Source organism: Octopus bimaculoides, chromosome 15 (genome assembly GCF_046866305.1).
Source record: "Octopus bimaculoides isolate indiv1 chromosome 15, ASM4686630v1, whole genome shotgun sequence".
Lineage (NCBI taxonomy): Eukaryota > Metazoa > Mollusca > Cephalopoda > Octopoda > Octopodidae > Octopus > Octopus bimaculoides.
Genome location: NC_142942.1, coordinates 10,129,250 through 10,148,884, shown reverse-complemented (window position 1 = coordinate 10,148,884; position 19,635 = coordinate 10,129,250). Strand labels below are relative to the sequence as shown.

General features: G+C 37.6%; 1 protein-coding gene across 1 annotated transcript in view; it reads left to right on the top strand.

Moving 5' to 3' along the window:
- Positions 1-19,635, top strand: part of LOC106876861 (RUN domain-containing protein 1) — an 81,575-nt gene that overhangs the window by 21,794 nt on the left and 40,146 nt on the right. Inside the window, exon 2 of the mRNA XM_052973187.2 lies at positions 18,715-18,873. Coding sequence (XP_052829147.1) covers positions 18,740-18,873 — 134 coding nt within the window. The 5' untranslated portion in view covers positions 18,715-18,739. The remainder of the gene's footprint in view (positions 1-18,714; positions 18,874-19,635) is intronic.

Genomic DNA, 19,635 nt, shown 5'->3' with positions numbered 1-19,635 from the left:
AGGGACGGGGACTAGAATATAAATAGGAATACACGGCAATGTAAATCAGAATGTAAGTGTTCAGAATATCAGTTAAAAAGAAATTTTGGTAGAATGTTTTACTTTAAATCACTTTTAAACTGTAAGCTTGTATGATTGTCAGAGACTGTCTTAGACAGGTTGGTATTAAAAGAGTTAAATGCTAGACATTTTAGAAACATTGGATCAGTGAATGAAGGAGGAAGTTTGAGAACCTGACCTGTGTTTCTCTCCAGTTCTGGTTATATTTGAACGTAATATAGTTTAAATAATGAATCAGTCAATGTATAAACAAAAGGTGTGTCAATAGTTGTTCTAGCTGTGTGACAGATGATAGTCAAATCCGATTTCCTCTTGTTCCACCAAGTGACTATTTGCATAAGTTATACAGAAGGAATGAATGCATGCACTCATAAGAGATTAATATTGAAGAAGTCAAATGAAAAAATAATGAGCTTAGATCTCTGGATGGCTTGTACCTGTTCGTGGGTGGCAAACTTGTTCCCTTGTTCTGTTTAACATCACCTCCTGGTCCTTGGGTACCTTTTAGTAAAAGGAATCTATTCTGTGGCAAAGAATTGGATGGATCAGGTGTTTGATTATTTTTTGCTTTTCTTGTCCACCAAATATGGAGGTCTTAGAAAAAGGTCATGAGTACTGCTTTCCTCTTCCAGCTATTCATTAACAAAAAACATAATGAATTAATAAAAACATCTTGGATCTAAACATTGAGGAAACAAAAGATTTGATACAAGCAGTGAATACTGATATGTCTTGTTCATCCCAAACCAGCATATAAAAATAGATTTTAATGATGATAGTGGTTGTGATGGTTATTGAGGCAGCGAGCAGGCAGAATCATTACTGCTTTGGATAAAATGGTTGGTCAAACCATCCAACCCATGCCAGCATGGAAAGCAGACGTTAAACAATGATGATGATGATGACTGTCATTACTTTGTCACAGTGTAGATGGAAAATGCACCAGAGTAGTTAATCAAATAATAACTGTCCTTAAAATGTGCAGAGTCTCTAACAAGGCTGATTTTGTATGACACCAATCTTACATGGTATTGTTAACCACTTAAAGAAGTTTCAATGGGATTGACTCAATGCTTGTGTGTGTACATGAAAGAATAACTAACTAATTGCAGGAATGCAGACTTTTTTCAACCAATAGCATTGTATGTTTGAAGTAGATTAATTTTGATTGGTCATATTTCAAGAAGGCTGAATACACCCCTGGTTACTCCTTCTAATCACAAAAATCAAATTAGAGATCCTTACTAAGTTGAAGGAGCTTTTGTTAAAGACGTACATTTCCTCAGGTTAATGAGACTATAGTCAGATGCAACATTAGATTTCAAAATGCAGCTAACATTGCCAACAGATAATGACCAATGGCAAAAGAGCATTGACCAGTTTTGAGAACACTTCATCTTTGCTGGAAATGAAAGATGCTGCTGAAGAAGCAGTGTGTGCGATTGTGGAAGCATTACTTGAATTTTTATTGAATTCTTGTCTCCCATCAATAGCCACTGATATTGTCTTTTAAGAGTTGTTGCTGTTAAGCACTTGATCAGCCCTGACTTAAAGCTTCCTAATATATTAGAGAGGAGGGGAATTGTTGTCAGGGAGAATTGTCCTGATATGGGCTAAACAACTATGCTCAGTGACAAGGACAGAGATCCAAGTTATACTGGAATGAATATAGAGAGAAATGAGATTGCTTCTGAATGTTAGATATGTTAACCCTTTCGATATCACCCCGGATGAAACTGCCTCTGGCTCTGTACTACAAAAGTCTTGTTTTCATAGCTTTTGAATTAAAATCTTCCACCAAACCTTAGTCACAATTTTACTAAATTCTTTGTTATATTTAAAATTAATTGAAAGAAACACAGATCATCTCAAAATAAATACAGTAACAAAAGGGTTAATATGTTGTTAGCATTACTGTTTCAAAGCTAAATACTGTGTTTCCAGATTCACATGTATTATATTCTTAGCAACAATATCAGTTAATTGCCTCTAGGATTTCTTTCAAGTGTAAGTTAGGTGTATAACCATTATACTGGGAATGGTTTTACTTTTTGTTTACTTTTTCTATTTATCTTGGTAAGAAAAGGAAAGCACTGTAAGCGATAGCTGACATTGTATTATCTCAATTAGCCAGATGTTAAACTATTCATATAAAGTGAGTGAAATGAGAAAATTATGTTGTTGTGTGCATGATATTATCAATGGGAAGTTCTGTTCAAATATGGCCAGTTGGAACAAATACCTCTGTTTAGATTTGGTCAGTTTGAATGCTACTGAGTTTGTATTTGCTGTATGCTGTTTATCAAGAATTGATCAACCCAAATTACAAATCCAAATCTCATTAGGATGCCTTTAAAACAAAAGTGATAGCTGAAACTATTGATTTTAGTCATAATCAGGAACAGTTTTATAATCAATGTTATTTACAATTGGTTCATGTTGGCACAAAACTAAAATAACCAACTCAGCACGTAAAGTTGTCATTGCTGTTTAATCCCAGCTCAACACTGATCGACCAAACTTCTGTATGATCAAAAGCATTCCAGCTGTGACCATCTCTTCTTTTTAAGGCCATGTAAGACTACATTATCTAATGTGTCCTCAATATTTTAAGGAAAGGTGGCGAGCTGGCAGAAACATTAGCACGCTGGGCGAAATTCTTAGTGGTATTTCGTCTGTCTTTACATTCTGAGTTCAAATTCCACTGAGGTCGACTTTGCCTGTCATCCTTTCGGGGTTGATAAATTAAGTACAATTTGCATACTGGGGTCGATCTAATCAACTGGCCCCTCCCCCAAAATTTCAGGCCTAGAGTAGAAAAGGAAATTTTATGATTGCTTCTAGCAGGCTGATCAACTCTGTAGAGGCTTCTACTATAGCCCTGAGCCTAGTGAGTGAATTTGGTAAGCAGAAACTCTGTGGAAGCTGATTGTGTGTATGTGTGTATAGATGTATAGGTGCAGGCATGGCTGTGTGGTAAGAAGCTTGCTTTCTAACCACATTGTCCCAGGTTCAGTCCCACTGCATAGCACCTTGGGCAAATTTCTTCTAGCCTCGGGCTGACCAATGCCTTGTGAGTGAATTTAAACACTATAAACATTGAAACTACTACCATCTACTATTATTTTCGTTTTTAAATAAAAAAAAAATTCATTAGATTGGTTGGTGGGAAGGAAATATGTTCATGGCCTTTACAAATCCCACAAAACTGATGAAAACAACATGTTCAATGTGACCCCTGAAGACTTGCAAGTCACCAGCTGCCGGAAAAAACTTTTGCAGAGAGGGAATTCTAGAGATCCAATATTCTCATAAGGAAGGAGTGGTTACAAAATTTAGCCAAGATCAGGGAGACAGACAATTAAAAATTAATCAGAAGCTCCTGGAATTTGAACAACTGAGGTCACTATAAACTGGCGCTCTGTCGGTTATGACAATGAGGGGTCCAGTTGATCCAACCAATGGAACAGCCTGCTTATGGAATTAATGTGCAAGTGGCTGAGTATTCCACAGACATGCACACCCTTATCATAGTTCTCAGGGAGATCCAGCATGAAACAGGATGTGACAAGGCTGGCCTTTTGAAATGCAGATACAACTCATTTTTGCCAGTCAAGTGGACTGGAGCAATGTGAAATAAAGTGTGTTGCCACTGGGAATCGAACTCATGACCCTTTGATCATGAGCCAAATACCTTAACCACTAAGCCACAAGCCTTTCTTAGAGGTCATTGTCATGACATTCTGTTAGTTATGACGACAAGGGTTCCAGTTGATCTGATCAGCGGAACAGCCTGCTCGTGAAATTAACGTGCAAGTGGCTGAGCACTCCATAGACACGTGCACCCTTAACGTAGTTCTCGGGGAGATTCAGCGTGACACAGTGTGACAAGGCTGGCCCTTTGAAATACATGTACAACAGAAACCAGAAGAAAGAGTGAGAGAAAGTTGTGGTGAAAGAGTACAGCAGGGTTCGCCACCATCCCCTGCCGGAGCCTTATGGAGCTTTAGGTGTTTTCACTCAATAAACACAACACTCAGTCTGGGAATCAAAACCGCAATCCTACAACCGTGAGTCCACTGCCCTAACCACTGGGCCATTGCGCCTCCACAGAGGTCATTGTATATCAGTAGACAAGGCAGAGAGGGGAAGTGGTAAGTCGATGCACTAGAAGTTGGAGTGTGTTAATGAATGACCTCATACAAACCAGTTGATAATACAAAGCATTTATTAACCATTCCTGTAACAGGTCTGTACCTGCATGGTCATTTTTATTGTATGTAATGGCCAGCGTCTTTCAAAACACAATTACTTTTTCAATTCACTCACCGTTAATTCTTTTATTCTTTTGCTTGTTTCACTCGTTGGACTGCAGCCATTGCTGCAGAACCATCTTCAAGGGTTTTAAGTTGAACAAATCAACCCCCAATCCTCATTTTCAGTCTGGCACTTATTTTATTAGTCTCCTTTTGCTGCACTGCCAGGTTATGGGAAGGTAAACAAATCAAAACTGCTGATCAAATGATGGAGTGATGGGGGTAGACAATTTCAAACACACTTGCTTGCACACACACACATACACAAAGATAAGCTTCCACACAGTTTCCATGTATGAAATTTACTCACAAGACATTGGTCGACATGGTGCTATCATAGGAGGACACATACCCAAAATGCCATTCAGTGGAGGTGAACCTGATTCTTTTTTCTTTTTGTCTCAACTCCTTTTTTCGTTCAGCTGAGCATCTTTAACCTGTCTGGTCCATCACCAGTCATCACTGATGTTACATTTAGTGTCCACCTTTTATATTATCACAACACCACAATATATAGTTAGTTGTCTACCTTTTGTGGTAAGACAGAATTTCAAAAAACTCAGTTGCTGTTGATGTTCAAACTTGCATGTCCTGATCGAGCAAACCTTTGATCTAAGCAATGGGAGTCAATACCATCCTGTCTTTTTATGGGTAGCTGTAACTACACTATTTAATCTGTCAGTACCTCTTTGTTAATATAGTTAGATGGATTTAGGGGAGATTTGACTGCTACTTTTAGCAGGTCAAGAGACCGTATAGTTCCACCATCACTAGTGCATTCAAGTTAGCATTCAGGTTATTCTATCAAATTTGATATTTATTTATTCATTGTTTTGAATTACTCATGCATTATCTCGTAGCTTCAGGATTTCAGTGATATGATGTGATGTGATTATTTTTAGAATGATGTTCATAGGGTAGATATGAGAGTCCAGATCTAGTTATCTTGAACATAAAATAGGTAGAATATTTGGGCCAGATATGGCCAGTTTAAATGCTAAACAAAATCCTTGCTGTTGATAATGAACATCACCCAGTGAATCTAATCCAAATGTTAACCGCTTATCTCTAATACCAGCACTCTGTCACCCAGTCAGTAGAGCAGCTTGTATTTCTTTTTTAATTCATGGCTGCTTTTGATATTATCTTCCACAGTACATCTGGCACTCTCTCAATACGCCTTTTGTGCACCTATTGTCTGCACTGGATCGATAACATTAATGAAGAACTTGAAGTGACCATAAATTGGATGCTATCACTTTATTAAAAATTAAAACAAAGGTGATAAGCTAAATTAACAGATATTGATTTCTCAACTCAATTAGCTCTGACATCTTAAAAGTAACAATAGCTGATGTGGTCTTGTGTTTACGTTGTTTCTGAAAACTAATAATTCAACAACCAAACTCATTGTAAGTGGATATCAACAAACTGAGCCAGAAATCCTATACAGTAAACCACATAACTACATAATAAACAAGTTATCTGGAGTGCAAACGTTCTTTTTGTATTAATAAAACTAGCAGAGATACCTGGTGTTGCCCGAATTAAAGAATAATGAAATTTAAAAACACCATCTAGACTATGCAGGTCTCAACTGCTTGTAGCTGAGATACCAACTTTCTACATTAATAATTTTCCAACCCATGCCAGCATGGAACATAGATATTAATTGAAATGTTAAAAAAAAGATTGCAACTCATATATGTATATAAAATAAATACCTGTAATTCAAAAACACACTCTGTCTAGCTTATTTCGTAACCAAAAAGCAGGTACAGATTATAAACAATGAAAGGCCGATTTTGATGATTCATTTGACAGAGGTAGTAGAGAGCCAACCTGATGATAAATCTGACCTTGGATCTTGAAAGTTTGCATGAATCCTGGCTCAGTTAAATCTCTTGTGGCTCCAGATGTCATCTGTAGTGCAGTGTCGTACTGTCTAGTTTTGTTTTGGAATTTGTTGGAATCTTGGCCAGTTGATGACAACAGTTTTTTCAATGTCTCATGAGGTTGGGGGATTGCAGGGAGTTTAACCTTTTCACCACTGCAGCACAAGAGACATGCAACATAAAGAGTATACCCCTTCGTCAGTTGTCCCTGTTTCATCTACTCTGCATTTTGAAGGCAAGGACAATATGCGACTTCGTTGAAACAGTCCTTCCCGCAAAACAAATTAAATAAAATTTGAGATTTTTTGCGGAGGGTGAAAGTGTTAACAAGAACAGGACAGTGAGAACAAGACAGTAAAAACAAATGGTGAAGGCTGTTGAGCCAAGACGATAGAAAAATTAATTGTTTGTGTGTCCTTCTTTTGATAAACAAGTGTCACACCATCATACAAGTCAAGCCCTTTGTTTTCAGTTTGCTATGTAAACATTTCTGGTCATGGGGAAATATTAATTTGCTTGCAAATAGGTGAGGGTTGGCAACAGGAAGGGTATCCAGCCGTAGATAATTTGCCTCAATGAATCCTGTCTGATCCATATAATCATGGAAAAGCAAGTGTTAAATCAATGATAATGATTATAACCCCATATTTTCACATTTTAATCAGTTTGATCTTCAATCATCATCAGACTACACTTGACCTAGCTAAGCTAATTTCTAAGCTAAATGTTGTTATCCACCAAATCACTGATGCATGAACAATTTACATACAAATTTTTAGATATTTCTATTTATCTTTCAGCAAAAGATTTGGTGTGATGTCCAATTTAAGGAATATGATCATGATTGGAGATGAAATTAATTGAAACCTAGATTAAGTGTCTGAAAAATTATAATCTTTCAATCAACTGAACCAAAAGATTCAATATTGTCAAATTCTGTTAGTTTTCTAGTACCTTCCCGTCCTTTCATATAAATCTTTATTTTATTATTTTCATCAGCTATTTACTTCAACATGTGAAACTGGTTGTTTTATATTTCAACTTATTTCATGCTTCATATGGACCAAATGGTTGTTGTTGCTGAAATCCAAGCCATACCTGATTAAGCAAGATATATGATCCATGGTGTTACAGTCATAATCGTCATTTTGTTTTTCTTTTTGGTCATAGTGTATCCAAAACTACATTATCCAATAATACTAGAATGTGGTTTGAGGGAGATTTTGTTGCTATTTCTAGCATGCTAATCAACCACGTAGATATAAATCTTATTGTCACAAAAAAGCACCCAGTCCACACTGTAAAGTGGTTGGTGTTCGGAAAGACATCCAGCTGTAAAAACCTTGCCAAAGCTGAATTTGCTTGCACCGTGTAAAAAGCACTACTCACCTCACTTGTGCTTATGCCACACAAAAAGCAGTAAGTACACTCTGCTGAGTGGTTGGTGTTAGGAAGGGCATCCAGCTGTAAAAATCCTGCCAAACAGTCTGGTGCAGGCATTGGCCTGGCCGGATCATGTGTTCCACCCATGCTAGCATGGAACGTAGATGTTAAATGATAATGATAAGATATATATATATATATATATCTTCCAAATGGCACCAGTATCTGCCATAGCTGTGGTTGTGCACAGCTTGATGGGTCTTCTTCTCAAGCATGGCATAATGCTAAAGGTCTTGGTCATCACCTCAGTGAGGCCAAACCCTTGAAAGGAACTCAGCCACTTTGCTTCTGTGAGGCATTTAAAGTATTTGATGTAAGGAAGGGCATCCAGCTGTAGAAACCATGTCATATCAGACTGGAACCTGGTGCAGCTCCCCAGCTTACCAGTTTTCAGTCAAGCCATCCAACCCATGCCAGCATGGAAAACAGATGTTAAATGGTGATGATGATGATGATGACAACTGTATTTAAAACAAACTACTAGCACATTTTACAAAAAAATATTACTATGGGGAGTGCTTTCTTCTGAAACTCTGCCATTATATTTTCTTAGAATTTTTATGATTTTATGTTGATTTTTCTTACTTTATAATTGGTTTTGTAGTACAAAAATTGCTTTGAAATGTGACACTGTCAGGCTGTGGCCTTCCAACATAGGAATGTTTGCTACCCTTCTAAGTGGCCAATAATTGGTTTATTGCTTGTTTCTCCTTATACTTTCCAATCCTTGTATATAATAAACCTACATAGTGATGGATAAGCCAGTGAGAGAACCTCTGTGATCACTTGACTTGTTAGAAATAGCAAGCAAATCTACCTCAAATCACACCCTACTAGCTTCTAAAAAGAACACATTGGATATCACCCAAGATACATTATCTGAAAATATGTGAAAAAAAAGAGAAAAAAAAACAGTTTAATTCTAGCTGGAATCCATTTGTTCATAGTTCTCCTCTATCAGAGATGGCCTGGGGCTAAAGAACAACAACTCAGTATTGATTCTAAATAGTTTGGTCCTTATCTAACAGTTAAATCTTATGTTGCTACTGTCTGAAGAAGAGTTAGGTTTTTCTCTTACTCCATTGGGATTCCAAGAATTTTCCAATCAATTCCTATAGCCATCACAAAGAATGGTTTTAAGTGAATTATTTTCCAAGTTAATTATATTAGCATTGGTATCATATTGTTGTTTAATCCTGGATGTATAGACTTAATGATAAAAGGTCTTCTAATCATTACCATCCATTTGTTATCTTTTTTTTTTTTTTAGTCTGCAATTTGTAATTTGAGGGAAATTTCACTGCAGTTTCTAGCAGGTTACGCAACCATGTAGAAGTGCAGGTATGGCTGTGTGGTTAAGAAATATGCTTCCTAAGGACATAATTATGAGTTCAGTCCCACTGTATGGTACCTTGGGCAAGAGTCTTCCACTACAGCCTCAGGCCAACAAAACCCTTGTAAGTGGAACTGGTAGATGGAAACTAAAAGAAGCCCACCATGTGTATGCTTATTTGTGTCTTCTTGCCTTAGCATCATGCCATAGTTGTAAACAAGCATCACTGTCATACAAGCGGTGTCCTTCATTTCCTGTCTTCTGTGGAAATAGGTCTGGCCTTGGAGAGATATCACCTTGCTTGGAAACAGATGATGGTTGGCAACTGGAGGGACATCTGGTCATAGAAACACTGCCTCAACAAATTATATTTGACCCATGAAAATATAGAAAAGTGAACATTAAAAAGATGATGATGATGATGATGATGTAGAGGCTCTTTTGTTAGCTTATGTTGATGTAGTTGTCAGCTGTGGAACTATTTTCTTATTCATGTACATCTGTCTCTCCAAACTGCATGTCAAACAAAGAATGATTTTTGTCCACGTCAGATTCTTTCACAATATACAAAGAAGGTATTAAATATTAGGTTTAAAAGGCAAGAATTTGTATTAGCTTTTCTTAGGCCTCTTAGTTCCTGTCTATTATTAATGTATTTGTCTTCTACCATTCAACTAACAACCTTTAGCTCTGTTGATCTCTATCTGTCATGTAGTCAAGGCACATAGCTCATTAGTTAGAGTGTCAAGCTTACAATCATGAGTTTGTGCGTTCATTTCCCAGACTGGGTTATGTGTTGTGTTCTTCAGCAAGACACTTTATTTCATGTTGCTCCAGTTTACTCAGCTGTGGAAACGAATTGCAACATCACTGGTGCCAGGCTGTATTGTCCTTTGCCTTTCCCTTGGACAACATTGGTGGCATGGAAAGGGGAGACTGATGGTCTTTCTTGGATTTGTGCCTTAGAGGGAAACTTTCTAGGTGCAATCTCTTGTTCATTTGTGACCAAAGGGGGTCCACCTATCATCATCATCTTTTAATGTCTGTATTCCACACTAGCATGGGTGGAACAGTACCACAAAAGCCGGCCAGGCCAAAGCCTGCACCAGACTTCTGTGACTGGTTTGGCTGGATTTTTACTGCTGGATGCCCTTCCTCACACCAACCACTCAGCAGAGTGGACTTTGTGCTCTTTATGTGGCAAAAGCACAGGCGAGGTGAGTAGTGCTTTTTACATAGCACAAGCACAGGCAAGGTCAGTTTTGGCAAGGTTTTTACAGCTGGGTGCCCTTCTGAACACCAACTACTTTACAGTGTGAACCGGGTGCTTTTAAGTGGCAGCTACACTGACAGGGTCACCAAGTACTTGCAAAACAAAAACTTTTAAGAGCGGAGGAGGCATTGATGAAACCGTTATAGTGAGATAGATACATGCTTACCAACCACATGGTTCCGGGTTCAGTCCCACTGCGTGTGACACCTTGGGCAAGTGTCTTCTACTATAGCCTCGGGCCGACCAAAGCCTTGTGAGTGGATTTGGTAGATGGAAACTGAAAGAATCCCATCATATATATGTATATGTATATATGTGTGTCTGTTTGTCCCCCCCCCCCCAACATCGCTTGACAACCGATGCTGGTGTGTTTACGCCCCCGTAACTTAGCAGTTCGGCAAAAGGGACCGACAGAATAAGTACTAGGCTTACAAAGAATAAGTCCTGGGGTCGATTTGCTCGACTAAAGGCAGTGCTCCAACATGGCCGCAGTCAAATGACTGAAACAAGTAAAAGAGTAATTGAACATGAATAGTAACAATAGAAAGCCTTTTGATTTGGTTGGAGCATGCAAAAATATTAATCAAGATTGTCTGACATCTGCCTCCAAGGCATTTTGAAGATTTCAATGCAAATATTCTCTAACAAAAACATTGAATGTAAGATGCTTGTTAACAAAGGCACATGTTTTGCATAGCATAAGGTTTGTCTGACATTCAGCCTTGTGACATTTTATAATTTTTTCTTTTTTTTTCTAATTGCTGTGCTTGAGAAAACAGGTCGAACTAGATGAAATTGTGGTTGTGGCCAGTGCTGGTGATGCATGAATGGCATTCATGCTGGCGATATGTTAAAACCACCCATACCAGTGACACATGTAAGGCACCCAGTACACTCTGTGGAGTGGTTGGTATTAGGAATGGCATCCAGCCATAGAAACCTGGTCAAAAACACACTGAAGCCTGGTGCAGCTCCCCAGCTTACCCTCTCTAGTCAAACTGTCTGATCCATGCCAGCATGGAAAACGAGTGATGATGATGATTTTAATTGGACTTTTCTTTAACTTTTACTTGATTAATCTGTTAGGCTGTGTGGCCATGCTGGGGCACTGCCTTGAAGGGTTTTTTTTTTTTTAGTCAAGTAAATCAACCACATTACTTATTTTTAAGTCTGCTGTTTATTCTATCAGTTTCTTTTGTCAGGCCACTAAGCTACAGAGACATAAACAAACCAACACTGGTTGTCACTATAGGGTGGACATACATACATACATACATACATAGTTATCATTAGCCCTGAAAGGGTATTTGAAATAGAATTGCTGTTTTCTTTGAGATACAAAGATCCCAGCGGTAATTGTGAGGTTTGGTATGTTCTAATATTTTCCAAATAATTCTATAATTTCTGATTTTAGCATTGATATACTTCAACAATGTTGTGTTCAAAGACCTTTCACTCTTCTTTACCTTCCTCTCATCTATATTCATTAGGGCAAAATTCCATTTGGCATCCAAGTCTCATATTCCACAGATTGAAAAACTATTCAATCCCACTGCTCTCTACCTATAGTATGCATTTTCTACCATAGCCTTCTTATTAATCAGTACTTTGTAAGTAGAATTTGGTTGAAGGGAAACTTTACAGAAAACTACTCTGTGTGTATATGTGTGTACACACGTGCATGTAATTTATTAGGTCAGCCAGTACTGGAGTTTACTCATATCTTGAATTTTGCAGGCCACAAAATTATATCCTTATCATTCATTTTGTCTGCACACTGAATAATCACGACATAAATTTTGTTTAATAAAGTCCTAGGGAGTAGGTGGGAACTGATTCTGGCTGAGAGGATAAATTTCACATTCTGCCTCCAGATTGTGCAAGAACAAAGGACACAACTGCATTGATAATTGCACTTCAGTATGCAGATGATGGTGGTTTGGGCATGTCACCTGCTCATCAGGGATGGCCAAAACAATCCTCCAGGGAACAGTTAAAGGTTACAGGGGCAGACAGAGGAAGAGGTGGGAAAACAATATCTGTGAGTAGACAGGCCTAAAGATGAGAGACGCAGTGCAAGAGGCAGAAGACAGAGATGGGTGGAGGGATCTGGTTGCAAAGTTATCAGCAATGCCCCAGTGGTCAGCCACACTACAGGATATATAAAATAATGCAGATGATGTCACAGTTTGACTGAAGGTCTTGCAACAAGCAGGAATTTGATCATGTCATTTTGGTACCAACTACTATACAGATTGTGGAAAATGTTAAGCACCTTTAATATCTGGCTAGTTGACTATTATAGAATGCAGGTATTGATCAGGCGAATTTAACATAGGATAAAATGTGCCAGCACATCTTTTGGTCTGTTTGAGGGACAACGAAACTTATGGTGTCTACGGTAATTCTTGTACCTCTGCTTCTAAATATATATGAACCAAGTAGGGATATTCAATAACAGTTCCTCGTCTTGTTTTTGATTGATAGTTTAGTGAGTGAAGAAGCAGAAGTGGGGAGGGCTGCTTATGTCATCAATGAAAAATAGGGGTAAAAAAAATGTACTAAAACCAGTTTTCATCTTCATTGTACATCTGTTTTCCATGCTGGCATGAGATGGATGTTTCAACAGGAGTGCACCAAACTCTAATGTCTACTTTGCCCTTCCTAAATCCAACCACTTCACAGTGTACTGGATACTTTTCACATGGTATTGGCACTAATGAAGTTACCAAATTACTCACAAGGCCAAACCCATTCAACTGAGTCGGGAAATAGTACTGAGAGAAGTGGCTTTATGCCAGATGGTGAGAGGTTAAAGTATAATAGAGGGGCAAGAACAGGTGTCTTGCTGCAAGGGATAGATATGATTACCCCAGTTGGAAAAGAAAGAGTATGGTGCTGAAAATATGTTAGGGGACACCTTTGAGTTATTGGAAGATGAATTCAAGAGAAGTGGTATGGGTAGGTATGTAAGTTTGTGGGAGTACAAGAGGTAAGTGGCAGATGAAGAGAGATGGGATTAGAGGGAAATGCAGTGAGTGGTGAACATGGATGGAGGCATGGTTAATCATGAATATCTCCTTTTAGAAAAGAATTAAAGTGAAGATAAATCATTGCATGTAACTACAGTATTTTAATCATAATCAAATACTGTTGTTATTCGGTTGAGCTCACCTTCTTTCTGACTGATGTTTGTTGTTTGAACATATTACATGTTTTTGTCGCTGTACTTTACAGTAATATGAGTAAAGGTAGCGAGCAGCACAAAACTTTTTATCATTCAGTTCCATCATTCAGACAATCTATTTTGTCAGTTCGTGATGATAATACATAATTATTATTTCCCTGGAAGATAATCCTGTTGACATAAGCTTCTAATGTTGTCTGGCAACAAGTAGACACTGCCTACAACAAATTGCTTCCCTTCTACAGCTGCTGCTGCTGCTGGTACCACTACTGCTGCTATTTACTTATTGTTGTTGTTGTTGTTTTTCTCATACAGCTGCTTCACAAGAATATTTCTATGTGGTCTCCATAGTTAAGCGAAACTGTTCTTATTTCCTATTGAATAAATCAATAGTTTGTCTGCAAAGTCATTTGCCATTTCTTTGAAAATACTCCCAACTACAGATTCTTTCATCTCATCTCATTTAAAATATTTTCCTGCCTGGTTCCTACCAACTTCTTAAATATTTTCTTATGACATTAATAGTTTAGTCCTTTAGCATTTAAACCTGCCATATCAGGCCCTAAGATTCTACCTACTTTATGTTCAAACTGGCCAGCTCCATCCTCTTGCACCTACCCTACAATGTCCTGCTAAAAAAAAAAACAATCACATTGTCAGAATCTCAGAGCTATGACATAATGAATGATTAATTCAAAACAATGTGAATTAATCCTTTCTACTATAGGCACAAAGCCTTAAATTTGGGGGAGGGGGTAGTCAATTACATCGACCCCAGTATTCAATTGGTTCTTATTTCATCGACTTTGAAAGGATGAAAAGCAAAGTTGACCCCGGCAGAATTTGAACTCAGAACATAGCAACAAACAAAATACTGCTAAGCATTTCGCCTGGTGTGTTAACGATTCTACCAGCTTGCCACCTTCACAATGTGAATTAATAAACATTACATTTGACAGAGTTATCTGATTGGTAAAGATTTCAATGGAGTTTCATTCTTAAACTTTTTTTTGATTATTTTTGGATATTCCTGATGGAGAATTTTGAAAATATTCTTTGATGAAGTAGCGAAAATTTTTTTTTGCTTTTTTAATATATCAATCCCTTTTGTGTGGCACCTTGGGAAAGAATTTGTTTTCTATGGCCCTAGACCAACTAATGTCTTGTGAATGAATTTGGTAGATGGAAACTGTGTGGAAGCCTATCATGTGTGTGTGTGTTTGTTTTCCACAGACTGATTGCCAACTGGTGTTGGTTTATTTATGTCCATGTAATCTAGCAGTTCAGCTAAAAGAGATCCATAGAATAAGTACCAGACTTTAAAGAAAACAAGATATTGGCACTGATTTGTTCAACTAAACTCTTCAAGATGGTACTCCAGCATGGCCGCAGTCCAGTGACTGAAACTAATAAAAGGAAAGATGAATTGAATTGTAAACAAATTCAGGTTTGAGTTCAGTGATGTGATGTAATTAACATCAATCAATTAAGAAAAAACTCTTGATGATATTTTTATTAATATGCAGTCCTTTGACATATTTGTTCTGCACTAAATTACAGATACTCTCATCATCAGATATACAATGAAACAGTGCTAGGTCCATTGAAAACCTGTAACAAACAACACTATATTGTTCATAAAATGCAATATAAAATACATGAATAAAATATCTCCTGTAATATTCCTAAATGATTTGGGACTGATTTCCAATAAGTTAGAGGAATTGAGTTAATGCAGAATTAAATTTACTATTTTTCACAATCAAAAATCTATAACAGATTTTATATTTAGACCAATATGTCAGTAGATTAATAGCACAACCACTTAGCTTTTTCGTTTTTATGGAATTGTATGGAATAAGTGATTCTTCAGTTTATGATAAAAAAAAATTTTTTGCTAGTGTTTATATTTTTTAGTGACATTAATCTGTGGAAAATATGTTCACATGCATATACATACATACACATACATCAGCCAGTGCCTTTCAGAGGTCAACTTGCCTAGGGTCTTCAGTTCCTTCTGTGTTGAGCTGCATGCATACAATCAGGCTGTTGTTTCCAGCTCATTCTTTGAGGTCATCAATCCACAAACATCTTTGACACTCTTTTGCTCGCTTCCTCTCAACACTTTCAGTCAGGATGGTCTTGGACATTGACTCTTGGCACATTGTATGGACTTAATTCTCAACAAATGATGTCTTTGGACGAAGTAGTTGTATGCTGTCAACTTAATGTGACAGTCCCATGAAGGCAATAATACTACTGTTGGTTAGACCTAGGAAGCTGCACCGCTTCCTGTCGGCCTTGACACATTTCCTGTGTCCTATGTTTACAAAGGGGCGAGGTGCTTGTCTCCCCCTTATAAACATAAGGACACAGGAAATGTGTCAAGGCCGACAGGAAGCAGTGTAGCTTCCTAGGTCTAACCAACAGTAGTATTATTCCCTTCAGGGGACTGTCACATTAAGTTGACAGCATACAACTACTTCATCGTATTACTACTGCATAAATCTCTCTGAGAGATTTAGAAATGTATTATTTCTAAAAGGTGTCTTTGGATTTTCAGTTTTTCTAATATTGGAGCATTTGTTGCTCTCTTTCCACTTTGTTGTGTCCAATCTGTGCAAGATCCACATCTTAAAAACTTCAAAAATTTATTATAGTAAAAGAATGAAGAACCAAACATTCTGGACATAAGATCTTCACTTGACCACTGTTTGCATCGGTCAGACAGAATGTATTGAGGCAGATTTCCTATGACCAGAGGCACTTCTTGTTACCAGCCCTCACCTGTATGACAATGATTCTTGTTTATAACAATCTTGTGGTGTCTTCACACACACACACACACACACACACACACATATCATCATCATTAACCTTTTAGCATTTAAACTGGCTATATCCAGCCAAAACATTCTATCTGTTTTACTTTCAAACTGGTCAGATCTGATTTCTGACACCTACCCAACAACGACATTCTAAAAAATTAACAGATGCCTCGTCAAAATCTCATAGCTACAAAACAGTATGTGATTAATTCAAAACAATATGAATAAATAAGCATTACTTTTGACAGAATAATGTGAATGCTAAAGGGTTAATATTTAATGTCTCTTCCATGCTGGCATGAGTTGGATGGTTTGACCAGTGCTGGTAAACCAGAGAACTACTCCAAGCTTCATTGTATGTATATGTGCATGTATGATATATATATAATGGGTTTCTTTCAATTTCTGTCAACCAGTTCAACTCATAAGGTCTTGGTTGGCTTGGGCCTATAGTAGTGAAAACATGTGCCTAAGGTGCCATGCAGTGGAACCAAATCCAAAACCATATGGTTGAGAAGCAAGCTTCTTAATGACTCAGCTACACTAGTGCACATAGACACACACACACAATGTCATAATTAGTCCTATAACAGTCACTTATCAAATAAATTAATATTCCTTGTGTCTGATGTAAGTTGGCAGTTAAAAAAAAAAAGTTTTAAAAAAAGTTTAAAAAAAAGGGAAAGAAGTACTGGGGTCAATTTGTTTGACTAAACCATTCAGAGCAGTGCTCCAGCATGGCTGCTGTCCAGTAACAAACAAGTAAAAGAAAACAAATAAAACATAATCCATTGAAGGTTAGTACTTCAGCATGGATGCCGTTTCAACTATTGAAACCAGTAAAATATAGAAACTAATAATAAAAAGATCAGCCATCTTTTCATAGAAATATATCTGCTCTAACTAGTAATTATATCTAGATAAGAAGTTATGAATGCATAATATGGATACATAAATGTCTTTTATGTACCAGCAATTTTATCACAATACAAAAACTTATGAATGAGTTGATATGGATGTCTGGGTTTTTATGCACCAATAATTTTTTGCAAGTTACCACTAGCTATTAGTCAAGACAGCAGCAGCAGTGTCAAACTACTAATTGAAAGTCTGGTGGCTTTTATCGTCTCACTTAGTCTGAGGTAATGTTGCAGGCACCTAACGCTCCATGGTTTTGTCTGACTGCCAGTTTGTGGATAGGATACCAGGAATAACACAGTGTAACATGATTTTTGTCTTTGAGTAGCTACTGTTATTTCCTATTTGCTAACCCCTAGAAAGTATGAAAAATGGCTAGTATTTCTTTTAAACTTCTCTTTTGTTACATTTATTCAAAACACAGAAGAATCACTCTCAGCACATGGCTGTGGTGCTCCCTGACTGCTCCTGCTCATGATCAGATATGCACATATTATCAGCCACTGAGAGACTTGTTCACGTGATTAAGGTCAAACAACTGACAAGCAAATCTGTGGTATTGAGTAGACTGTTTGCTATAACGTTATTTCTGCTTCAGCAACTCAACACTGAATCTGTTTGAAATGTCACAGAAAGTAGGTCAGTTTCAAAACATTGATCTCTAGGTGACAACAGCAAAGTTTGAAGAGAATCGTAGTCATTTCCTTTGATTTCTAGATAGAAACAAATAGGAAATAACACTTACTAACCAAAGGCAGAAAAAACAAGAGCACTCAGAGAGTGCAAACCTTCACCAATGCAGCAAAATGTTAGCTGGTTCTTATTTTATTGTTGTTTAGACTCATGTCGACTTTCTAATTTAGATATATTTCAAAAGTCAGTGCTGTTATTTAGACATGTCAAGAGAGATAGTTTTGTCTTTGGTTTTTTTAAATGTATGGCTTGAGACATAGACTTATATTTTTAGCCATAAGTCTAAATAGCAAAGGCCTAACTAAGGACAAATTCCTGAAGTATTTAATTACAGTTTTTACATGCTGAATTCAATATCCTTCTGAGGTTAACTTTGCCTTTCATCTCTCTGAGTTTAATCAAAGAGCCACTCAAATATTAGGGTTGATAGCATCTCCTAGTTCTCACCCCTTAAAATTGATGACCTTGTACCTAAATCAGAAAGCGTTGTCATTGTTGCTGCTGTTGTTGTTGTGAGGGCAGTGGAGAGGTGGAATCATTAATAGCATTGGACAAATATCTTGCAGTATTCATTCTGGCTTTTAACATTCTGATTTCAAATTCTCCCAAGCTCATCTGTAACTTTCATTTATTTGGATCAGAAAATTACCAAACCCTTCCCCATCAAAATTTATGACCTTGTACCTATCTATGATTTTATTATTGTTATTGGTTGTTGCCGTTATTATTTTAGTCAGTTATTTATTGTTATTGTATCTTTGGTAGTTATCCTTGAGGAATCTTTTTCAAAATGGAAGAAGTGGCTGCCAACACTGATGAGAGTTATGACAGTTTTGAGGACCAAAATTATGATGATCGTCCAACTGAAAGATGGGCTCCACTCGGGGCTTCAGTAAGCCCAGCTCCCTCAACTATAGAAAATGGGTAAGTATATCTGCCTTTCATGTCTGTTATCTTTTACAGTAATATATGCAAGAGAGTAAGGAGAGAGAAAAGGAGAGCGAGAGGCAGAGATTGTGATGGCAGGTAGTAAGAGTGGGTGGAATTGTTAGAAAGTGTTAGAGATGAGCAATGGCAAGAGATTGATGGACATTGAAGAGTGGGAGTGATGGCTAACAGAACAGTAATGAGGATATATTTCAGAGACGAAACAGACCTTTTGTTTCTCCAGCATCATGCTGGAAGAGAGAGGTAGAGTGATAGTGATGATGCTCTTAGACCTTTGGCACACACACATTCCATCGCTAGATGTCCATGTTGTAAAGTCATTAAGGACAGGAATGTCATGTGGCTTAAAAAAAAACATACCCCAAAACAACATCATCATCATTGTTTAACATCCACCTTCCATGCTAGCCAGCCAGGCAGAAGCCTGCACCAGACTGTTTTGACAAGATTGTTACAGTTGGATGCCCTTCCTCACACCAACCACTCAGCAGACTGGGCTTAGTGCTTTTTATGTGGCACAAGCACAGGCGAAGTCTGCAGTGCTTTTTATGTGGCACAAGCACAGGCGAAGTCTGCAGTGCTTTTTACATGGCACAAGCACAGGCGAGGTCAGTTTTGGCAAGGTTTTTACAGCTGGATGCCCTTCTGAACACCAAACACTTTACAGTGTGAACCGGGTGCTTTTAAGTGGCACCTACACTGGCAGGATTACCAAGTACTTGTAAGACACAAAAAAAA